General features: G+C 52.5%; 1 protein-coding gene across 3 annotated transcripts; it reads right to left on the minus strand.

Moving 5' to 3' along the window:
- Nucleotides 1-2,948: 2,948 nt before the first annotated feature.
- SRRM1 (serine and arginine repetitive matrix 1) lies at nucleotides 2,949-21,943 on the minus strand. Of its 3 annotated transcripts, XM_054170550.1 has the most exons (18): nucleotides 21,842-21,943; nucleotides 19,092-19,181; nucleotides 18,158-18,280; nucleotides 15,555-15,725; nucleotides 14,753-14,865; nucleotides 14,139-14,339; nucleotides 13,000-13,215; nucleotides 11,965-12,084; nucleotides 9,941-10,212; nucleotides 9,401-9,481; nucleotides 8,982-9,068; nucleotides 8,160-8,304; nucleotides 7,860-7,901; nucleotides 6,734-6,838; nucleotides 5,628-6,092; nucleotides 4,624-4,810; nucleotides 3,565-3,768; nucleotides 2,949-3,108 (listed from the first exon to the last, which is right to left on the minus strand). In XM_054170550.1, the coding sequence occupies exons 1-18, from the start codon at nucleotides 21,860-21,862 to the stop codon at nucleotides 3,004-3,006; spliced, it is 2,748 nt and encodes a 915-aa protein (XP_054026525.1). In that variant the 5' UTR covers nucleotides 21,863-21,943; the 3' UTR covers nucleotides 2,949-3,003. The 3 variants fall into 3 exon arrangements, with proteins under 3 accessions (XP_054026525.1, XP_054026527.1, XP_054026526.1); XM_054170552.1 differs by lacking the exon at nucleotides 7,860-7,901 and having other exon boundaries at nucleotides 11,965-12,069; XM_054170551.1 differs by lacking the exon at nucleotides 7,860-7,901.
- Nucleotides 21,944-22,948: the final 1,005 nt, after the last annotated feature.

Below are 22,948 nucleotides of genomic sequence, written 5' to 3' on the forward strand. Positions count from 1 at the left end.
AGCACTGTAGCACACAATGAACTGCTGAGGGACAAAAGGTTCAGCACAGAAGGAAGTGCAGCAGGAAGCCACTTCAAAGCTATCCCCTTCCATCCATCACCTCCACACCTCCTGCTTCAAGCCCTACAAGCAGGGCAAGCCCAAAGAACCAGAATCAGAGCTCTGCGCTGCAGTGTGCACATCACATCTGCTGCAGGTGCAGGACACCACCCCTTGGAGAGGCAGAGCCCATTCCTCTCCCAGAGGAAGCTCAGGCTTCAGGATTTGCTTTCCAGAAACAGAGCTTGGAAGATTCAGAAGCCAACTGGGACAGCAGCAGCAACCCAGCAAGTTGCAAAGGTGCCCAAAGGCAGCAGCAACCCCCCAGGGTTCCTTCCCAGGAGCCTTCAGACCTGCATCTCCACAGCCACAGCTTGGAACCAGGCTGATGCAAACCTGCCAGGAAAGGCTTTTGGGGTCGAGTTGCATTTCAAAGGTTTCCCTTGCTGACAAGCACCAGAAGGGTTGAAGCTTGTCCCCAAGCCCAGCAGAGTGCTGCCCAGCTCGGAGCTGGCTTTAGCTCCTGCTCTGCAAGAGCATCCCTCCAGACACAACAGGAAAGGAACAGGGAGCAGCTTCTGCTGTGCTGCGCCCCCAGCACGGGCAGGGGGCACGGAAGAGCCCACAGACCACAGAGCTTCTCCCCCAGGGCTTCTCAGGTGCAGGACTTCTCTGTTCCTCCTCTCAGGTGCATCCCTTCAGCCCTGTACCAAAGCAAGCCGAGGGTCAGCAGATGCCCACAGAAAAGCAGCCAGCACCTCTTTAAATTTAGAAATTTATTTGTTTAATCCACAAGCTTTAGAGAGCTTCTGAGTTAAAAATAAAAACCCAACCCCAAACCAGCCCAAGGAACAGTCAGAACATGACAATAGCCAAAGAGTCCGGGGGGAGGGGAGGGGGGAGGGCTCCTCAGGACCAGTCCAAGCCCACAGCTCTGGGAGGTGGCTCAGGGCCACTCCAAGAACCGTCAGGAGACAAAGATTGAGCAACAAGGGGGAGGGGAGAGGGGGCAACAACATCTCCAACACAAAACCTCAGGGAGCTGAAGGAAATCTTTTGTTTGGTTGGGGTTTTTCCCTCTGTTATTTGCTGTTTGTCATTTACCTTTTTCCTTTTTTTTTGGCTGCTGTTTGCTTTTATTTCCTTTTTTTTTTGCCTTTTATTTCCTTTTCTTTCCTTTTTTTTTTGCCTTTTATTTCCTTTTCTTTCCTTTTTTTTTTGCCTTTCTGCTTGTTTGCCTTTTTATTACTTCTCTGCTTGGTCTGCTTTTCAGTTACTTTTGCTTCCTCTCCAATTGCTTTTTCTGCTTCCTTTTTGATCACTTTTCTCTTTGCTTTTTCATTTCTTTGCCTTTTTTTTTTTTCCCTCCTTTTGTTGTTTGCTTTTTTTTTTTTTGCCTTTTTTTTTTTGGTGTTTTTCTATGGTGGTTTTTTTTTTTTCCCCCTCTCTCTGGGGCTGCTGATCAATGGAAACTGCCCTTAAAAAAAAAAAACCAAACAAAACCCAAACAAACAACAAAACAACAACTAAGAGAACATTGAAACCAAAAAAATTACAACTGAAAGATTCCAGTGTTTCCAAATCAGGTCTCACAGCCAACAGAAACCCACAGTGTCCTGCTAAACAACATCCTTTCATTTTGGTAGGGGGGGGATTTTTTGTGGATCCCTCTAAAACTGCCACTCTGAGGGGGGGGGGTCTTGCTTTCATGGAGAACTACACAGGCAAGAGGAGAAAGTATTCAAAGAGATCAATCCCCCCTCCAATGGGCCAATTTCTCCCTCCAATGCACTCAATCCCCCCTCCAATGGATCAATTTCCCCCTCCAATGGATCAATTTCCCCCTCCAATCGGTCAATTTCCCCTCTCAATGGATCAATTTCCCCCTCCAGTGGGTCAATTTCCCCTCTCAATGGATCAATTTCCCCCTCCAGTGGGTCAATTTCCCCTCTCAATGGATCAATTTCCCCCTCCAGTGGGTCAATTTCCCCTCTCAATGGATCAATTTCCCCCTCCAATCGGTCAATTTCCCCTCTCAATGGATCAATTTCCCCCTCCAATCAGTCAATTTCCCCTCTCAATGGATCAATTTCCCCCTCCAGTGGGTCAATTTCCCCTCTCAATGGATCAATTTCCCCCTCCAGTGGGTCAATTTCCCCTCTCAATGGATCAATTTCCCCTCCCAATGGATTCAATCCCCCTCCAATGGACTCAATCCCCCCTCCAATGGGTCAATTTCCCCCTCCAATGCACTCAATCCCCCTCCAATGTGTCAGTTTCCCCTCTCAATGGATCAATTCCCCCCTCCAATGGGATCAATTCCCTCCCCTCCCCCCCAGTGGCTCTACTCTCCCCTCAAACCGGATGAATTTCCCCTCAGATGATGACTTTCCCCTCCAAACAGACAAATTTCCTTCCAGCTGATGAACTTCTCCCCCAGCTCTGCAGTGGTTTTGCCTTCTGGGCAAGCCTCCAAACCACGAAGGTTAGCAGCACAACAGGAAGTAGGTACAAGAAGAGCAGAGGAGTCCAACGAGACCCTCCTCTGCCCTCCCCCCCAAAAACCAACCCCCCACCCCGAATTCTGCTTTTTGGTTTGCCTTCCAAAGGAAGTGGGGAATCGAGAGTGGTGTTGAAAAGCTTCCAAACAAACCCCTGCTGCTTCTAAAAACCCCCCCAAAGGCCTCCCCTCTAGCTGCAATGTTGGACTGGCAATGAAAGAATGTCACTAGCACACTGTGGACACCTCGTGTCACGGGAAGCCGTGCCCTCCGGACACGGCGAGCCTCCAGACCTAAGCAACTCTGACGACAAATGTTACAGCCTAAAGCTCAAACACATTTAGCAACTGGAAATTGAATTCTGAGTACAAACCCAAACAAAACAACAGGAAAAAAAAAACCAAAACCAACCCCCAAAAATAAAGTCAAAATGTACATTATTATATCAAAGAGGTCTCTCTGCCTAGGAGGGGGGGGACACTTGAGCCTTCCTCATGGACCTCAGGGCCTTCTCGCGCAGGTGTTTCTCTAGGTCATCCAGGTTGTCTTCTGGTTCACTTTCTGTCTCCTTCAAAGAGAGAGAGAGCAGCTCTTCAGTGCCAGAGGGCTGGGCCAGGCTGCAGCACCCCCAGCATGGCAAACCTCTGAGTGACATCACAGAATGGCAGGGGACAGAAAGGCCCTCTGGAGATCGGCCAGTCCCACCCCCCCCTGCCAAAGCAGGGCCGCCCAGGGCAGGTCACACAGGAGCACATCCAGGTGGGCTTGGAAAGTCTGCAGAGCAGGAGACTCCGCAGCCTCTCTGGGCAGCCTGCTCCAGGCCTCCAGCACCCTCACCAAAAAGTATTTTCTCCTCATGTTGAGGGGTTCCAGCTTGTGGCCACTGCTCCCCGTCCTGTGCCTGGGCAGCACCCAACTGGCTGGCCAGTGAGCACACTGCTGTTCAGACATCAGCACAGGGAACACTCACCTCCAGCTCATACCAGACCCTTAAGAAGTTAAAGCACAGCTGCCCAGTTCCTACCTTCTTGGGTTCTGTCTCTGCCTCCTGGTCTTCCTGTGCTGAGGTGGTGTCTGGGGCAGCCACCACTGCAGCGGCTGCGGCCGCCGCGGCCGCCACAGCCTTCTCCTTCTTATGCTTTTTGTGCTTCTTGTGCTTCTTATCCTTTTTATGCTTCTTATCCTTCTTTTTCTTCTTCTTCTTTCCACCCCCTTCTTGATCTGAATTCTGTGACACAACAATTCAAGAGAGACAGGGTGAGGCCTAGTGGAAGGCGCCCCTGCCCAGGGCAGGGGAGGCCGGGACTGGGTGAACCTTGAGATGGTCTCTAAGGTCCCTTCCAACCCAACTCATCCCCAAGGCTTTCAAAAGGCTAGAGCAAGGCCACAGCCATGCTGGGCAATTGGGGTGGACCAAGAAACTCAGTGAAGTCAGCACTGTCTTAAGACCTAGGGGAAAGTCACAATCCCAGAGGCACACAGTGGCAGAGGGGTCAGAAGGGCTGTCCCAGAAGCAATCCTAGCAGAGATGCCCTAATGCATGGCTGTGCTGTGGCTGCTTGAACAGGGCATGCAAACTCCATGTGCTGCTCACAGCAACACTAGGCAGAGCTCTTCCCCCTCACTGAGACTGCCAAGTGGACTCAACTCCCTCTGGCAAAGAGTGGAAGAGTCCCTAGGAAGCTCCCTGGGGAAGAGATAAGGAAGCCACATGGAAGTGTTCTTCTCCCATCAGGAGTCTTCCCTTCTCCAGGCTGAACACCCCCAGCTCCCTCAGCCTATCCTCACAGCAGAGGTGCTGCAGCCCTTGGCTCATCTTTGTGGCCTCCTCTGGACTCATTCCAAGTGCAGGATTGGAGGGGAGGTCTCAGCAGAGCAGAGCCAAGGGGCAGAATCCCCTCTTGCCCTGCTGCACACACTCCTCTGGCTGCAGCCCAGCACACTGCTGCCTGCTGGGGAGCTTCTTAGCAACCAACACCCCCAAGGCTCTTTCTTCTGAGCTGCTCCCAACCCACCCTGCACCCAGCCTGGATCTGCACCATCTAACCCAAGCCAGCAGGGCTTTTCCAAGGCAAACAAATACCCTTGCAGGTGATGGGCTCTGAGTTGGGCTTTTAGCCTTTTTTGCAGGTGACCAGTTGGCAGAAGGGGAGCGAGAGCGAGCAGGAGAGGGAGGGCCTGGATGCTTTTTGGGTGCTGGCTCAGGGGATCCTGAAGCAGAGCGCGATGAAGACACTCTCCGGGCGGAGCGCGGGCTCGGCGTGGAGGCCCTGGGAACCACAAGAGCTGGGATTAGACTCTACTGAGAGACAAAACAAGACAGCAAAACATAGCAAGAGAGCCACCTGAAGTCTGATTGGCCACGCTGAAGGCACAACCCCCCAGCCCCTGCGTGGGGACACTGCAAGGTGACAGCCTGTCAAACAGAAGCAGCTCGGCAGCCAGCCAGTGCTGCTTTCTGAGGGCTGATTTATCAGCACGAGCAGAGCCAGGAGGAGAGCAATGCTGTCTCTCAGCATCCAGTGCAGACAGTGCCAGACATGGCAGGCAGCTACAGTTTTCTCTCTGCAAAAATTAAGCAGCCAGCACCACACTCTGGACCATCTGCTCTGGGAGCAGCCTCACACTACAGGAAAAACAAACCCCAGCCCCTAGAGTGCCAGCAGTTTATCCTGGATGACCACCGATGAGTCCACTTAGCAGCTGGTGAAGTGCTCCTGAACCTCCCACAATGAACTTTAACTTAAGAGAAAGCTCATTCTGCTTTAAACAAAACTTCTCTCAAGCTTTCTTGTGCCATTAAAAGACCTTTCAAAGCCTCCATGAAGCCTCTTTAAATGCTTCTCCCAAGGCCTGCACTTCCAACCCCCCTTGGTTTGAGATGGTCTCTAAGGTCCCTTCCAACCCAGCTCATCCCCAAGGCTTTCAAAATGCTAAAACAAGGCCACAGCCATGCTGGGCAGTTGGGGTGGACCAAGAAACTCAGTGGTGGAAGCTGAGTGGAGCCACCAGCAGCACCTGAGCAACCCCAAGCCACAATGGCCCTGGGAAAGCGACTCCCCAAAGCCCAGAGGTGGATTGGTTTACTTTGTCTTCTTAGGTTCTGGCGTTCTCGACACCCTCCTGATGGGTCTGGTGCTGGGTGATGGAGACTGCCTCCTCTGGGGTGAAGCTGAAGCTCCCCTTCGTGGTGGTGGTGGAGGTGGGCTTGCAGAGGTATGGGAAGCTCTAGGCCGTGGTGAAGGTGAATGCCTTTTGTTCTGTGGCGGGGAGCGAGTTTCCCGGTTGGACCTGCTGGGGGGAGAGCCCTTCCGGTGCTTGGAAGAGAGGGAGGGGGAGCGGCGCTTGGCGGGGGAGCTCCTCGGCTTGGGAGGCGGCGAGTGGGAGACTCGGCGCTTGGACTGCGGAGAGGGAGACGCCCGGCGCTTGGGCGGGGGAGGAGGAGAGGCCGTTCGTCTCTTGGGCGGCGGCGAGGGAGAGTAGCGGCGCTGGATGGGCGGAGAGTACCTCCGAGGGGAGGGGGAGCGTCTGCGCGGGGGCGGGGAGGGAGACCTGCAGAGACAACAAAGGCTCAGCTGCCCTCGGGCTCACAACTCAGGGAGTCAGAGTGGCAGGGGATGGAAGGGACCTCTGGAGATCATCCAGGCCAACCCCCCCGCTAAAGCAGAAGCCCCCAGGGCAGGTCTCACAGGAGAGTGTCCAGGTGGGGACGGAAGCTCTCCGGAGAAGGAGACTCCACAGCCCCCCTGGGCAGCCTGCTCCAGGGCTCCACCACCCTCACAGCAAAGCTTCTCCACACGTTGAGGTGGAATTTGCTGGGTTCCAGTTTGCATCCACTGCCCCTCATCCTCTCACTAGGCAGCAGTAAGAGCTTGGCCCCAATCTTCCTGACACCCCCCCGGCAGTATTTGTAAACACTGGTTAGATCCCTTCTCAGCCTTCTCATCTCCAGGCTAAAGCTTGGCCAAAGCAGGAGAAAACTAAAGTTCCAGAGAATTTCTGGAGGATTAACACCAAACTTCTTGAGAAGCACCTCCAGGGGGTCACCCAGGTACTGCTCCACACACCCCCCTACCCCCTCAACCCCCCTGGGAATGAAGGAGCTGCCATCACAGCATCTCTTTTTGAGGCCAACAAGCCCAAAGCAGCCACTCCAGGCCAAACCCACCCCAAGCCAACCAGCCCAGACTCACCTTCTGCGGGGCAAGGAGGGCGACCGCCGGCGGCGGGGAGGGGGCGCAGGCGAGGGGGAGCGGCGGCGCCGGGCTGGGGGCGGGGAGGGACTCCTCCTCCTGCGGCTAGGGGAGCAGAGAGAGGGCTCAGAAAAGCTGCAGGTGACTCTTCAGGGCATTTGGGGGGGGGGAAGTCTGCTCTCACTGTACAACACCATCTTGTTTCAGTATCACTGATGGAAAAGCAGTGTGGGCCAGGCCCTATCTCACTGTCAGAGCCCACAGGGCAGCCAGGAGAGCAGCTCAGCTCCTGCTTAACCTGGTCTAGCAACAGCTCCCTTAGAGGTGCTGGAAGCTCAGTCTATCTTCTTCTGAAAGGTTGGGACTCCTCAGATCTTTGATGTGTATTTACCCTGCACATGGCTCAGGTTGGAAGGGAGCTCAGAGCTCATCTGCTCCAACCTCCCCACCATGGGCAGGGACACCTCCCAACTAGACTCAGCTGCTCAAGGCCTCATCCAGCCTGGCCTTGAACATGCCCAGGGAGGGGGCATCCACAGCCTCCCTGGGCAGCCTATTCCACTCATCACATCATGATGTCCACTGCAAGTTTATTCTAGCTCAGTCTTAGTGACAGGCTGCTCAGAGGGGTTATTATAGCAGATTAATAAACCCACCCAGCTCCTTGCACCCTCCTAGACTGTGAGAACACACAGCAAACAATTGCACAAGTGTTGACAATACATAAGAGAAAACAAAGCAGGTGTTCATCACTAGTCTGCTACTTGTTTACTACTAGTGGTGCCAATATCTGATGAAATGAGGAAGCATTTGGTCGTTTTCAGGCATCAGGAGAGGCTAACAACATTAATGTCCGAGCTGTTACAGGCTTTTGTGAATTAAGGAGTGAGCAGCAATGACAGGGACAAGGCAGGTGCTCCCCTGGGCATTTCCCTGCCACTGAAATGCTCCCAGATCATCCCACATGTGAAGGAAGACATCAGCCTGAATTTCCCTCTCTAATACTCTTGAGTGTGTGAGTCCATAAGGCAAAGCATGGCCAGCACCCACCTACAGCTAAACAAAGGAGAGCCTAAACCGATTCCCTGGATGTAAACCCTGCTGAACAGATAAATTTCTAACCAACCTTTTCATCACTGGTGATTGCCACCTCTTTTCCATCTGCATCCTGACAGCAGTGGAGGGAAAACAAAACAAACAGATCTATCTGCCAGGTGTTGGAAGCCAGAAAGGAACTTCATCAGACACAGTTCAGTGCAGCTCCCAGCAAACGAGCACGACGAGCGCGCCGGCGTGAAACCAGACTGAGCAAGCTAGGCATGACTTAACTCTGGGCTGTGTTTGCTGACAGGTGCACAGCAGACAGCGAGGTAAGAGATGGAGATGTTCAGTTTAGGGAGAAGTGAGAGGTAAGAGCAGCAATTACCGAGGGGAGGCCTCCTTCTGGTGCTTCCGGGGGGACGGCGAGGGGCTGCGGGAGTGAGAGTGGCGGCGGCGCCTCCCCACCTCCCCGTTCTTCACGTTGGATCTTTTAGGCCTTTCCTCTTCAGATGAGGATGAAGAGCCAGAATCTAGAAAGAAAGAAGAGTCACTCCCTGAAAAGTGAGTCTCCTGGCACTATCACCACAGCTCCTGAGAGGGCTACACTGCAGTGGGAGCTGTTCACTTCCTCCCTCCCGCAGGAGAAACAGCCTCTGCCTAAGAGCAGTTCAGCTCCAAGTGCCGGTGGAAGTCAGGTGGTAAATAAATGCAGAGCAGGGGAAGAGGATCTGCAGCAGCTGAGCTGTGCACAGGAAGCCTGACTTATTTACACAGTGAGCTGCAGTCACTTGTGGAAACATTACATGGACATAAAGTAATTGGACACAGACCTGTGCCAGGCCCAGGTGAATTTACTCATCTCAAGCAAGACAGAGTCCAAACTGCTCAGAAATAACCTACTGCAGAGCCAGCTGAAATGATCCACAGCAGACAGCCTCTGCTGTGTGCTGTTAAAGAGTTCAGAAGTGCAACTTCTGAAGAAGCAAACCCACTGCCAACACATCTGCCATAACCTTTACAAGTTACCTTTTCTTCTTCATAAACAGTAATTAAAGTGACTTTATTAGGGGTGCTAAACCTACAACGAAGCTGACAGCAGCACTGCAGTGCAGAGAGCAAAGTGTTTTAATCAGGGTTTGAACTTCCCAAACTGCTCCCTGCAAAAGGAGACTGCAACCCAGTGCTAGGAAGTCCCTGGGAGCCATACCAGATGAAGACTGCTGGTTTTGCCTTCTGTACTGACGCCTCTGTTGAACGGAATCTGCTGCAGCCAGTTTACCTCCTTTGTCTTCTTCTGAAAGGTACACAGCAGGACACAGCATTCAACACAAGGTAGGAGTCTGCCTTTTTCAGGCAGAAGCAAAGTCATGTCACAGCAGATCATCAAATGCCAAGGCAGCTTTGAGGCTGGAGCACCCTCTGGTTGAGCTTTTTTTTCTCCTTACAAAGCTTGGGCAGAAACATTTGAGGCAGCCTGAGTGATCATTTGGTGACTTCTGACAACCCTTGGAGTTCAGTGCCAGTTTGCCAGTAGGGCTCAGCACCTTGTCACTGCCTTTATTGTCACCCATGTAGGATTAAAAACCCCACCCAAGCCCAGCACTGCAGGGTGAGTGAGAGCCATACCTGACTCAGACAGCTCTGCTTTCCTTGGTTTTGGAGCTGGTGAAGGAGATTCTCTTTTTTCAGTACTCTTGTGTTTGGGTGCTGAAAGACAGAGCCACAGAATGGGTTGGAAGGGACCTTAAAAGGTCATCTGATCACAAGGCCCCTGCAGTGAGCAAGGCCTTCCAATAGCTGAAGGGATCCTGCAGGAAGGCTGCAGAGGGACTTTTCATAAGGGAGTCGAGACAGGCCAAGGAGGAACGGTTTGAAGCTGAGGGAGAGCAGGGTCAGACTGGAGCTGAGGAAGAATTCCTCAGTAGGAGGGTGGTGAGACTCTGGCATAGGCTGCCCAGGGAGGCCGTGGCTGCCTCCTGCCTGGGGATGTTCAAGGCCAGGCTGGATGAGGCCTCGAGCAGCCTAGTTGAGAGGCATCACTGCCCGTAGTGGGGAGGTTGGAGCAGATGAGCTCTGGGGTCCCTTCCAACCCAAGCCATGCTATGATTCCCCCCCTGCCCGCTGCTGTGCTCGTGCAGAGCTGCCGGAGGCCCCCCTCCGCAGTACCTGCCGCTCTGCCGGGGGACACAGAGCCGCGGCTCTTCCTGGCGCGGTTGGACTGCTGGGGGGTGGGCGACCGGCGCGGCTTGGGAGGAGGGCTTGCTGGTGGCGAGGGTCTGTGCCTGCGCCGGGGGGGGCTGGCGGAAGGAGACAGCCTGCGAGTCTTGCGCGGGGGGCTGGACACAGGTCTCTTCGGCGGCTTCTTTGGCGGCGACCGGGAACGCGAGGAGGAGGAGGAGGAGCTGCTGCCAGATAAGGACGCCGACGATCTCCTTCTCCTGCAAAGCAAACACAAGCTCAGACTCTCAGCAGCTGCAGAAGCCTCTCGAGCACAGAGCTGCATTTGTTTGCAAGCACACACACACAGAGCCACGGACAGCAGCGCTCCCAAGGCGTGGTGGGCAGCCTTCCACGCTCGGCAGGGAGGAGAGGAGAACGACCACCGACCTTTCCGTTCCTCTTTTAACTACACAGTGAGCAAAACCTGGTTAGTGTCACCTCTGCTGGCTGGCTGTCAAGCTACAGACTAGGACTAAGCCTTCCTCCTGGCAGCAATTAGTTTTCCTTTGGGCTCTCAACTTTTGGAGTGTTAGCAGGTGTGACCGAAGGACCTTCAGAACACATCTTAAAAGAGTTTAGTGTGCAAGGACACTGAAAAGTTCTTATAGCAGGGGAGGGAAAAAATCCAGACAACAACTTTTAAGAGCTCAAGATCCATCTGGTCCATCCCTCTTTAGTCCCTCAGCTCTACTTGGGGCACCTGAAAAAGGAAGGGCCTCTAGAATTCTGCGGCAAGATTTGTGGCAAGTTCTGTTGCAATTTGTGTACCTGCAGAATCCACCTTTGGCTGCAGAATCCCTGAGAACCTGGAAAAAAGAAACCCTGCCTTGAGCAAGAGAAACATGGGCTGAAAGGGAGCTCTCCTACATCTTGCAGCATACACCTGTCCCCCAAGTCACTGTGTGAAATTAACCTCCTCAGAAAGTCAGGGGGGTGGGAAACAAGGAGCAGTCATCACCCCTGGCATAAACAACATGAAAAAAGCAAAGAACAGGCATCAATTTGGCATAAAAAACAGTAAAATCCTTCCTGAAGTGAGCAACAGCTGGACACAGGAAGCACCACTTCAATTCTCTTCCTATGAAGAGGACTGGAGCCTGTTCTCTGAAGACAAATGTCTGTTCTGCCACTGCTGCAAGGCCACTCAGAGCTCTGCTGCTAGGGCAGTTGCTTACTCTGTTAACTATGTTACCTCCTCCAGCACCACAGAGCAGAGCTCCAAGATTTTAGGTAGCAGAATGTGAAGAAGCAAAATTCAGGCCAAAATTGGATTCTGATTTTCACAGAATCCTACAATGGCTCAGGCTGGAAGGGACCTTAGAGGTCTTCTACTCCAACCTCCCTGCCATCTCTCAGCTAGACTTGGCTGCTCAAGGCCTCATCCAGCCTGGCCTTGAACACCCCGAGGGAAGAGGCAGCCACAACCTCCCTGGGCAGCCTGTTCCAATCTTTTGTGTGATGGAAGTGTAAGTCATAATAAAAAGAATATCTCCACCAATAAAATCCAGTTGGTCTAGCTTTATACCCCAGGCAGGGGGGAAAAAACAACAACAACAAGCCTAAAGCAACAACAAAAACAACCCCAAAGCAGCCAAACAAAACCACCCAACCAAAAAAACCCCAAACAAACAAAAAGCATACTAAGACTTAAGGAAAAAAAGTCCTGGGAGACATCATGTCAATCTACACTGGGAGCTATCCATCCAGAGCCATCTGAAGGAGTTCCAGCTGTGAAAGTGCCACTTTTCCAGCAGGGATTCTCAGCACTGTTTGAGCTCACAAGGAATCATTTCACAGCTGCCACTGAGCTCCCCCACAACAGCCCTCTGGAACACGACCCTGCAGCTTCCACAGTCGCTCACACACCTGCCAGCGCTAAGAGGGACAAGGGCACGCTGGTGGCACTCACTCCTCACCACTCATGCTCCCTTCAGCTTCCAAGTGGCTTATCTCAACGGGGGGGACCTTACCTCCTGACGGGGGAGCGGCTTCTTCTGTGTCTGGGTGGGGGAGGCATTCGCCTGGGGGGGCTCCTTCTGCGCGGAGATGGTCGCCGCCGGGGGCTGGGTCGCCTTCTAGGGGAGTAAGACCTGTCATGATCAGAAAGCCCCGTGAAAAGCAGCTGTCTAACCTCCAAGCTTGAGGAGCTCTATCCTCAGGGCCCTGGAGTGCCAAGTGGCTTCTCTCCAAGTACATCAAAAGGAGCTTTTTGATGATGATGCAAAGGGCACACCGAGACTCAATCAGCGCTTTGAGTTTACAGAGATCTCTCCACTGAGTGGCAAGGTAACAACAACAACAATGTAGTACCCTTGTGATAACAATCTGATGACAACAACAACATTCTAAAGTCATTTACAGCACCACCATCATCAGATTTTGAGAATCACAGAACATTAGAGGTTAGAAGGGACCTACAGAGATCATCAAGTCCAACCCCCCTGCCAAAGCAGGATCACCCACCAAATCAAAAGCCATCAGCCCCAACAGTGACAGGATGAGGGCTCCCACTGGAAGAAGCTGGATCTAGATGAGACATTAGGAAGTAGTTCATCCCCATGAGGGTGGTGAGGCACTGGAACAGGTTGCCCAGAGAAGTTGTGGAGGCTCCAAGCCTGGTAGTGTTCAAAGCCAGTTGGATGGGGCCTTGGGCAAGCTGAGTTAGGAGGCGTCCCTGTCCATGGCATGGGGTTGGAACTAGATGATCTTTAGGATCCCTTCCAAGCCAGCCTTTGACTCTGTGAAATCTAGAAGACTACACAATTCCCACTGTCTAACAAGTGCCATGCCCAGCACTGAGCACCCCACTCCCCCAGCACCTTCTCATGAACTGACAGGAAGAGAACCACTCCCAAACAGCTTCGTCCATTGAATGCATTTCTCATTCGGCCTAAACCAGCTCAATGCCTCTCAAAACATCACCACTGCACACCACATCAAGTGGCACATTCAGGAGGAAACCTTCAGTCCTGAGCCTTCACACTCAAGACAAACTGCAGCCCTACCTTGACCGTGATCTGTGACGCCGTCGGGGTCGAGAGTGAGACGGAGACCGGGACCGGGACCTGGAGCGGGACTTGGAGCGAGTTGGGGACCTCTGCCGAGGCTTCTCCTTCTCCTTCTCCCTCTCCCTCTCCCTCTCCTTCTTTGAGTTACGTTCTGGTGAATTTTCCTTAGTCTCTGGTACAGGAGGTTCAGGCTTAGGAGCTTTTGGGATATCACTGTGAAAAGGAAAGAATTTGTAAGCACAAACAAGCCCAAGTGAGCCAACACTTGAGAAGCTACGAACGTTCTCCTGCCTAGCCTCCAAGCAGATGGGAAGTCAGCCTAGTCCAAACCTGTGGAAAGAATCAGAACATGGCACAAGGATTCAAAGAGAACAAAAAGTAATAGAGAGGCTGTGCATCAGCTTGCTACAAAACAAAATGGCATTGTCCAAAGTGGAAAAGATCATCAGCACAGTGGCAGCACAGTGCCACCACAGTGGCAGCTAAGCATGGGGCCTTTAGAATTCCAGAAGGAAATGAAGAAATCATAGAATGGCTCAGGTTGACAGGGGCCTCAAGGTGGAAGTGCCCTGCCTGAACCTCACCACTATGGGCAGGGACACCTTTCAACTAGACTCAGCTGCTCACAGCCTCATCCAACCTGACACTGAACACCCCCCAGGCAGGAGGCAGCCACAGCCTCCCTGGGCAGCCTGGGCCAGAGTCTCACCACCTTCCTACTGAAGAACTTCTTCCTCAGCTCCAGTCTAACCCTGCTCTGCCTCAGCTTCACACCATTCCCCCTTGTCCTCTCTCTAGCCACCCTCAGGAAAAGCCCCACTGCAGCCTTCCTGTAGGATCCCTTCAGCTACTGGAAGGCAGCTCTAATGTCCCCCTAGAGCCTTCTCTTCTCCAGGCTAAACAACCCCAGCTCTCAGCCTGTGCTCACAGCAGAGGTGCTCCAGCCCTTGGTTCATCTTTGTGGCCCTCCTCTGGACTAACTGCAACAGCTCTGTGTCCTCTCACTGAAGATCATGAGACAACTCTTTTGGCCACTGCAGGGGGAAGCAGGCATTCCCCCAGGTGACACTGCAGACAGGTAACAAGACCATGCCCATTTATCACAGGGTTATCCCTAGTTCTGCACACACTCTCACCTGTTTGAAGTTGCCTCTTGAACAACAGTCTCCTTTGGCTTCACAGAGGGCTCTGGCTCAGGAGTCAGCTCCTTCTTCTCGGGCGCAGGGGTAGCGCTGCGGCTCTTGGTCCTGTGGTGGGGGGAGCGCGAGTGGCTGCGCTTCCGCTCCCTCCGCACGGGCGACGACCTCCTGCGAGGGGAAGGAGACCTTGACTTGCGCCTGGGAAGAGGAGGAGGAGAAAGCAGAGAGGAATGAAAACCTCATCTTCAGCCCCTAAAAGCTCTTCTGAACCAGGGAGAGTCTCAGCAGCCTTTACAGGAGCACAGGTGGGACTGCTCCAGGTTGTGACAGCTGAACTGAGAGGTCAAACACATGGAAGAAAACCAAACCCTTACGAAAGGAAACCCACCAAAGCCTGGGACAGCCAAACCACAGACAGCTCCCACTACAAACACCACCACCAAGGTCAAAGCTGCTCTGGCTCCCTTGCAGGACCTGTTCAGTACCTCAGGCCAGCCTCCAAAAAATGGCTAAGGGGAATGTTCCCAAAGTCCCACTTGTTGCTCTCTGCCATGTGCTCCACACTCTGTTCTGGAGCAAAGGCAGACACTTGGCCTCTGCATTTCCATTACCTTCTTGGACTCCTGGATCTGTCTCTTTTTTCTCTGTTGTCTTTGTCTTCCTTATCTCTCTTCTCCTTGTCCTCATCTTGTTTCTTCATAGAAGCCAGTTTCTCTTGCTCTATCTATGCAACAAAATACAATCACTTAACTCAGAGACACCACAAAGACCTTCCCCCACGTGCATGCTGACCACCACCACAATGCTTCAGGACTGAAATGTTGCCCAGGCAGAAGATTTCTGCTGAACACTAAATATCTGCAGCTGTACAATTCTGCCCAGGGGTCACAACTCATGGGACCACAGAATAGTAGACATTGGAAGGGACCTCAGGATTGAGGTCCACCCTGCCAAAGCAGGAGCAGATGTGGAAGGGACCTCAGGATTGAGTCCACCCTGCCAAAGCAGGAGCAGATGTGGAAGGGACCTCAGGATTGAGTCCACCCTGCCAAAGCAGGAGCAGATGTGGAAGGGACCTCAGGATTGAGTCCACCCTGCCAAAGCAGGAGCAGATGTTGAAGGGACCTCAGGACTGAGTCCACCCTGCCAAAGCAGGAGTAGATGTTGAAAGGACCTCAGGACTGAGTCCACCCTGCCAAAGCAGGAGTAGATGTGGAAGGGACCTAAGGACTGAGTACACCCTGCCAAAGCAGGAGTAGATGTTGAAAGGACCTCAAGACTGAGTCCACCCTACCAAAGCAGGATCACCTAGGGCTGGTCACACAGGAACACATCCAAATGGGTCCTGAAAGTCTCTAGAGGAGACTCCACAACCTCCACAACTCGTCCCCAGTCCTACTGTCCCCTCCCTACCTGTCGCTGTTTGATTTCTTCTTTCTTCAGCTCCAGAAAGGCAGTTGGAATACCAGCAATGTTTTCCTGTGCACTTAATAGCAGAGGCCACAGCTCTCCCATGAACTCCCTAGCATTTTTCCCATTCAAAAAACCAGTCAGGTTGATTTGCATCATTTTGGAATCTGGGTTCTGCAAAGAGATATGACAGGAAGACAAACAGGTTATCTGCAAAAAACAACAGGCAGTCTCTCTTAAACTTAAATTAAAGCTACCAAGGGGGCTACAGTACAGATAGCACTCAAAAACTACTTTGGTTTTTTTTCCTCCTCTTTCTTTTTAGGTTTAAAAATCTTTCCCTAATGATTTCTCAGCCATCTAAGTTTATCATACTATTAATTTGCCTTCTGTGTCTTACCATCAAAATATTCAGAGCAAGGCCTGTTAATCCTTTGTGGGTTTGATTTAAGTATTTGTGGACTGTGTGGCTGCTGCCACGCAGCAACTCGGGGGCCTTAAATCACAGAGACACCACTAGAACCCTGCTAGGAGTGGATAGAATTATTTGCTAAGCATTTTCCTTTTGCTGCTGCTGGTGCTGTTCCCCAAATGGTTTTGATTCTCCTTGCTTGGCAACCTTTCTTAACATCTGCACAATGCACAGCAGCTGTGTAATTGCCTACCACTGACGAGGACATCCTGCTAAGCACCTCACACCCTGCGGTGAAAGTTCAAGATTCATGCATGCATCTTTCTGACTGCCTCCAAAACACTGGGACTAGGCTGAGCTGAGGGAGAGCATCCTAAAGTAGGTGGCCTTACAGGTTTGGTTTTTTCCCCCTCACAGCGATTACATCATGTCCACAAAGGGTTAAGAGGTCAAAGAGAGGCTCAGCTTTAAAGTGGGCTTTTAAATGCTAATGTCGGTTGTTGGTCAAGCAACAAGGTCCATAATAACAAGCACAGCTCAACAGCACAAAGCAAGTACAGATTCCAGGTGTCTTCAGTTTCTTCTTGGAACCTTGGGGGGGGTTTTGGAATCGCCAAGTCCCCTGTAGAGAAAGATGTTCCCTTGGCTTGCTTCCGACTCCCTACTGCAACTCAACCACCTTGAGTTTAATGTTATATCATTTATCTAAATTGCAAAAGACGAACAAGCAATAATGAGTACACAACCACAAGAAAAGAAAAAGATTGTTTTCAAAACAGCTCTACACTTTAATCATGCTTAGCTTACAAGGGGAATTCAAATGAGCATTCAGCTTGCATTATGCTAACACATCAAGAAAACATTTCCTGCCACAAAAGCCTAGCTTTAGTAGTTAAAAACTTATTTCCCCTTATTTTTGTTCTCTCTCTATATCAAAGCATCTAAATTATGCAATGAAACAGGTACTAAGGTGCTAAGAACCAAATAGATACTTCAAGAGCAAAGTGAAACTTAAAAGTTTGGGGTTGGTTTTTTATAAACAGCAATACCTTTCTCAGTTGAAATGTCAACTGCTCTCTCAAAACACAAGGTTGGACTCTTAGGAGAAAAGATTAAGTGGAAAGTACATCAGCATGAGAATGTTTGCCAATAGTTCATCATACAGCTTTTACTGTCCCTTGGGTTGCAGTGGCACGGTGGCAGATATTAAGCAAAACTTGAGCTTCTCACCACCTGACATTACTTCATAGCTGGCTAAATGATCTCAGGAAGGTTGGTAGCTCTTTGAAGCTGACTGCTCTAAGCGATCTCAGTAACATTCACACTCTAGCAGGCTGAAGGTTAATTAGGGCAAACGGGCAGATGCTAGCCTAGAGTCATTAACAACATTAACATAGCTCAAGATCTGACCTCTGCCTCCAGCACTCTCCATTAAAATACCATCCAGACCAAATCAGAATTCCCCTCCTGCTTCACACCAAAGACCCTGAGCTACTTTTACAGTTCAAAGTTCCAAGAGCAGTGTAAAGCTTTGCCCAATTTATTTTTTGCTCTTTGTTTTTTGTTTTCCTGGCTGCTTTGGTTCGGCCACTTTACACAACTCACCTCCAAACACACACTGCATCATCAAGGGAGTTGGGTCAGAGCGACTTTGGACACTCACTCTGCTGTGACCTAATAAGGTGATGGTGCTATACTTCAGACGCAAGGAATAACTTCCATTTTGGTTCAGGCCTTTTAAATCATAAATCACATCATCATTAGAAAAAAAATTGCTGTCAAAGGAACTTAACATGTAACAGCAAAATCAAAACAGCAACTTTGAGTTCTTTTTTTTTTTTTCTTTTTTCTCTTTTCTCTTTTTTTTTTTTCTCTCTCTTTTCTTTCATTTTTTTTTCCTCTCTCCACCTGAGCAGTTTGCAAACCATTGCCACCTTCGCTACACTTCCAGCCTTAGAGCTGTTTGCAAAGTGAATTTCTTTCCAAAAAACATACAAAAGTAATAAAAGAAACCAAAGAAAACAAACGAACAAAAAAAAAAACAAAACCAAACCAAACCAAAAACCAAACCAAAAACCAAACCAAAACACCAAAACCCTCCTAAAATTGTACTTGAGAAATTCACAGCTTCCATACAACTTAGCATAATTCTGTCAACACATCTAGAAGCAATTATCCACAGCAAAGTCGTTACCTTCACTTCCAACTGGTTGAATATAAACTCAATTACTACATCATCTTCGAAGCCAAGGATTTCTGTTACTCGTTTTGTTATCCATGGTTTGATTACTTCCAGATTTACTTTGCTCATGTCCACCTGGTTTGGAGAGCCAAGAGAAACAGGCACCTTTTCAGCACGTGGACTGTCACCAGACAGGCAACCTCACCTTCAACTCTCTCACTGTAGGGACTGAATTTGACCCTGCCACACATTATCCCAGCCTGGGTTTTGTTTCAAACTCTGCCAACGAAGGCACTTTGATTAACACACAAGTTTGGGCAGAATCAGAGCAGGGCTTAGGTTGGAAGGGACCTCACAGATCATCTGCTCCAACCTCCCCACCATGCCCAGGGACACCTCTCAGCTACACTAGGCCTCATCCAACCTGGCCTTAAACAGCCCCAGGAAGGAGGCAGCCACAGCCTCCCTGGGCAGCCTGTGCCAGAGTCTCACCACCCTCCTACCGAAGAACTTCTTCCTCAGCTCCAGTCTGACCCTGCTCTGCCTCAGCTTCAAACCATTCCCCCTTAGCCTGTCTCTAGACTCCCTCATGAGAAGTCCCTTTGCAGCCTTCCTGTAGCATCTCTTCAGGCATTATTGGAAGGCAGCTCTAAGGCTCCCCTGCAGTCTTCTCTTCTCCAGGCTGAATGACCCCAGCTCCCTCAGCCTGTCCTCACAGCAGAGCTGCTCCAGCCCCTGGATCATCTTTGTGGCCTCCTCTGGACTCACTCAGCTGCTCCTCTGGCAGGTGAGGGCCAATACAGCCTGAGGAAGCACCAGCTCCATGCTTTGCAATGGTTTTAGAGAAGACCTTTGTCACATTCCTCTAAGTCCCACCTGATACCAAATGACTCCATTGAAAATGGCCTTTGTTTGCTGTGTCTTCTTCCCACCCTCCTCAACTTACCTTCTTTTCTAAGCATTCTGCAAATTTCAACTGCTTCAACAGCTTCTTCTGCTTGTTGCTGAAGCGATTGTCCTGCTCTGCGCTCGTTCCCTAAGGCACAGGAGAGAGCATTTTTAGGCTGGGACATACAACTGCCTGCAAGCATCACTCTCCCACCTGCAGAGGGGACACCACCAGCACTCACAGCACTCTGCAGGCAAACACACCTTTGCAGGTGTCTTTCAGCTCCAGCACCAGAGCCTGATGATCACCATGGGGTCAGCAGGCTCCCGAGCTCCACGCTGCGACACCTTAATCATTTAATCTCCCTGCTTATCAATTTAACAGCACAGTGGCATCAGACTGCTGGGGAAAGGACTTGTGCTGGAATTCACAGACTCCCCAGGAGGAACAAGCTCTTCTGCCCCTGGCCAAGAGCAAACCCATCCTATTTGTTCAGTGACACCCACAAAGCCTTTGGGTAAATGACTCTGAAGGAAATGACCCAAGGTGAAGCCAGCAGCAGCAGCACAAAGAATTGTGGTTTATTGATCATGCTCTGTTGAAGTTCACCAGCTTGTTCCACTTACATGAACAGAAACTATAGGTGAATTCATCTGGAATTGAAAGGCTTGAAAGTCCAGTTCTGGAAAATTTACTTGCAGAGAAGCCAACAGAACCACACAGGATCCCCAGTTATGTAGCCAAGTGCTGGTGATTCAAACCAAACCCACAGGCCACACCTGAAGTGAAGTTTGTGCAGCAAGCCAACCCAGCTGGGGGAGATCAGGAATTTAATGCATGAAGTTTCCTAGGCACAGGGGAAGGGGCTGAGCACCAGCAGTAGCAGAAGCTGCTGAGGAACCAAAAGATGACAAATAACAAAAAGCTCAAATTCTAACACCACCTAACTACTGCATCTGATCAGCAGGCACCTTGAAGTACCAAGGTAACATGCTACCCTCCTCAGAACTTGAAACAAAACTATTGCCCTGCCAGGCTTCAGGACTGCAGGTGTTGAAAGCCAGGATGGATGAGGCCTAGAGCAACCCAGCCTGGTAGGAGGGGTCCCTGCCCACAGCAGGGAGTTGGAACTGGATGATCTTTACAGCCCATTCCAACCCAGTGCAGCACCCTCTGATTCCCATCTACTGTTCTGGAACACAGCTACTCTAAAACCTGACTGTGGCAAGGATTAAATCAGTTTAAAACTCTTTATGTTATTTGCAGCCTAACTGCTTTGTGGCTTCCACACCAGCACCAAACACAACACTGGTCACAGCACTCCAAAATTTCATCTTCTGTACTTTTTCTTTACTTCTTCCCCAATCCAGAAGTGGAAAGGAATTAATTTTGTCCTCAGCAAGCACAGAGGGTAACCAAACAAGCCCCACAGCAATTCCAAGGCAGAGACAAAATGAGTTTGTGCTGGCAACTCTACAGAAGTGTCAAAAAAAAAGGGATGGTTGGTAGCAGCTTTCTTGAGGCCAAACTGCTGCCCTGCTGCACTTTCCACGAGACCCTTGGCTTCTCTTGAAGCCACAGCACTGTTCACAGCCCAGCTCCAGTGCCACAGTGCTTTTGTTTTCATCAAGCTACCCTTCACAGGTCTGTTTAAAAGAATAAGAGATTTTTCACTGAGTGTTTTTAGCTTCAGGTAACTGCTGTCAGAAATACTTCGACTTGTAGACTCTTTTAACAGTTGCATTACAGCAAGCATAGATTTTAGCTTGCAACTGTTTTTATCTCAGGCTAGGATGGTAACACAACATGGAATTAAGTGAAAGGTTAGGTGAGCCCTCGTGGTTTAGAAGCATCCCAGCTGCATGAATGGAAAATAACAGGGCTGAACAAATGAATGAATCTTGGGAAATTGAATGGGTTTTCAAAATCCTCAAGAACCATCCCACTCCCCCCCCAAAAATTAGATTGGTTCTAATTAACGGGAGAAAAGGCTGAAAAGAAATATACCTTAGAGAGACCCCCTAAAGAAAAGCTCAATGATTACAAAAATAAAGCATAATGGCTTTTTGCTTTGCATATGTTGAGCGCCCTACGTGCCACGGGGTCAAAGTCCCTCGTAAAAAAGGGGCAGTTTTGTTTAATTGCTTTGAAAGTGGACATTCCACTACAAAAATCAGGCTCCCCTCCCTTCTGCCCTCGGCCTTTCCTCCCACACCTCCTCGCATTCAGGGGCCGCCGGAGCCTAACTCAGGAGGCAGCGGTGGCGCAAGCCCGCACGGAGCAGGCCCCACCGCAGGGAGACTCCCCCAGCGTGGTCAGAGGTCCGACCACACCGAGGCGTGCCCCAAGAACCGGCGGTGCCAGGCCGCAGCGGGACGCGGGGCCGGAACGGGAGAGCGAGGCCTAGGGGATGGCAACAGAGCGCATCCTAGGCGCACGCGTGTCCCCGCCGCGCACGCAGCGGCCGCGCACCAGGCGAGCCTGGGCCCGGGGAGCCGAATTCCCTCCCGGCCGCTCCCCACCGTGTCCCGCAGCCCCAGGGCGCCGCCGCCTCGCGGGTAGGCCGAGCCGCACCGGCCTCCTTCCCGCCGCCATTTTCTTCGCGGCAGCTCCCCACAGGAGCCTGCGCAGGGCGAGGGCGGGGGGTGGGGGAGGGCACGGCGGCGCCTCCTCGAGGGAGCGCGGCGCCAGCGGCTTCGCCCGCGGCGGTAGGGGCCTGTAGCGGCCCGGCTCAGCCGCGCGTCCCGTAGCGGGAGCTGCCCCGCTGTTTCCCTGCCCGCCCGACCCGCCCTGAGGCCGGCACTTACGCGGAAGAACCCCGCGTCCATCTTGCCTCCTCCACCTCCTCCTGGTCGCAGCGCACTGCCGTCCCGGCGTGCACCGCGAGCCCGCAAGCCTCCTCGCACGCTCTGCCGCGCGGAGGGGAGGGAGCGGAGGAGGAGGCGGAGCCCAGCCCTCCGCAAAGGCTCCTCCGCGTTCGCTGACTGGTGGAGGAGGCGGCGGAGGGTCGGTGCGCGCGCGGGAGCCGGCCAATCAGAAAGCGCGGCGTTCGGCCGGGGTGAGGGGGCGATTGGGAAACGTCCTTCCGCGGCGAGGGGGGCGGGGCGGGGTGGTGTGCGAATGAATTCTCTTCTCGCGAGATGCTGACGTTCGGCGCGCGCGGCCCGCAGCGCGCCTGTCAGGTGACCGCGCCGCTGGCGGCGAACGCGCTGGGGAGTGGCGGCCGCGAGCGCCCCCTGCCGCGCCGGCGGGAGCAGCAACCCCCGGCGGGAGCAGCAACCCCCGGCGGGAGCAGCAACCCCCGGCGGGAGCAGCAACCCCCGGCGGGAGCAGCAACCCCCGGCGGGAGCAGCAACCCCCGGCGGGAGCAGCAACCCCCGGCGGCCGCTCTGCCCGGGCCGGGCGGCGCCTCCCGCCCTCAGCCCCCTCGGGACAGCTCCCGCAGCTCGGCCCCGTTCCTCCTCGGCAGAACAGGGAGTCCTGGGCGCACGCGGCCTCACGGAGGATGGCAGGATTGCGGCAGCGCAGCGGCCTTGCGCCGGTGACTGCTGTGAGGGGCTGGGGCCGGGGGAGTGACTGCTGTGAGGGGCTGGGGCCGGGGGAGTGACTGCTGTGAGGGGCTGGGGGAGTGACTGCTGTGAGGGGCTGGGGCCGGGGGAGTGACTGCTGTGAGGGGCTGGGGCCTGGGGAGTGACTGCTGTGAGGGGCTGGGGCCGGGGGAGTGACTGCTGTGAGGGGCTGGGGCCGGGGGAGTGACTGCTGTGAGGGGCTGGGGCCGGGGGAGTGACTGCTGTGAGGGGCTGGGGCCGGGGGAGTGACTGCTGTGAGGGGCTGGGGCCGGGGGAGTGACTGCTGTGAGGGGCTGGGGCCGGGGGAGTGACTGCTGTGAGGGGCTGGGGCCTGGGGGAGTGACT

Source organism: Dryobates pubescens, chromosome 20 (genome assembly GCF_014839835.1).
Source record: "Dryobates pubescens isolate bDryPub1 chromosome 20, bDryPub1.pri, whole genome shotgun sequence".
In the NCBI taxonomy this organism is placed as follows: domain Eukaryota; kingdom Metazoa; phylum Chordata; class Aves; order Piciformes; family Picidae; genus Dryobates; species Dryobates pubescens.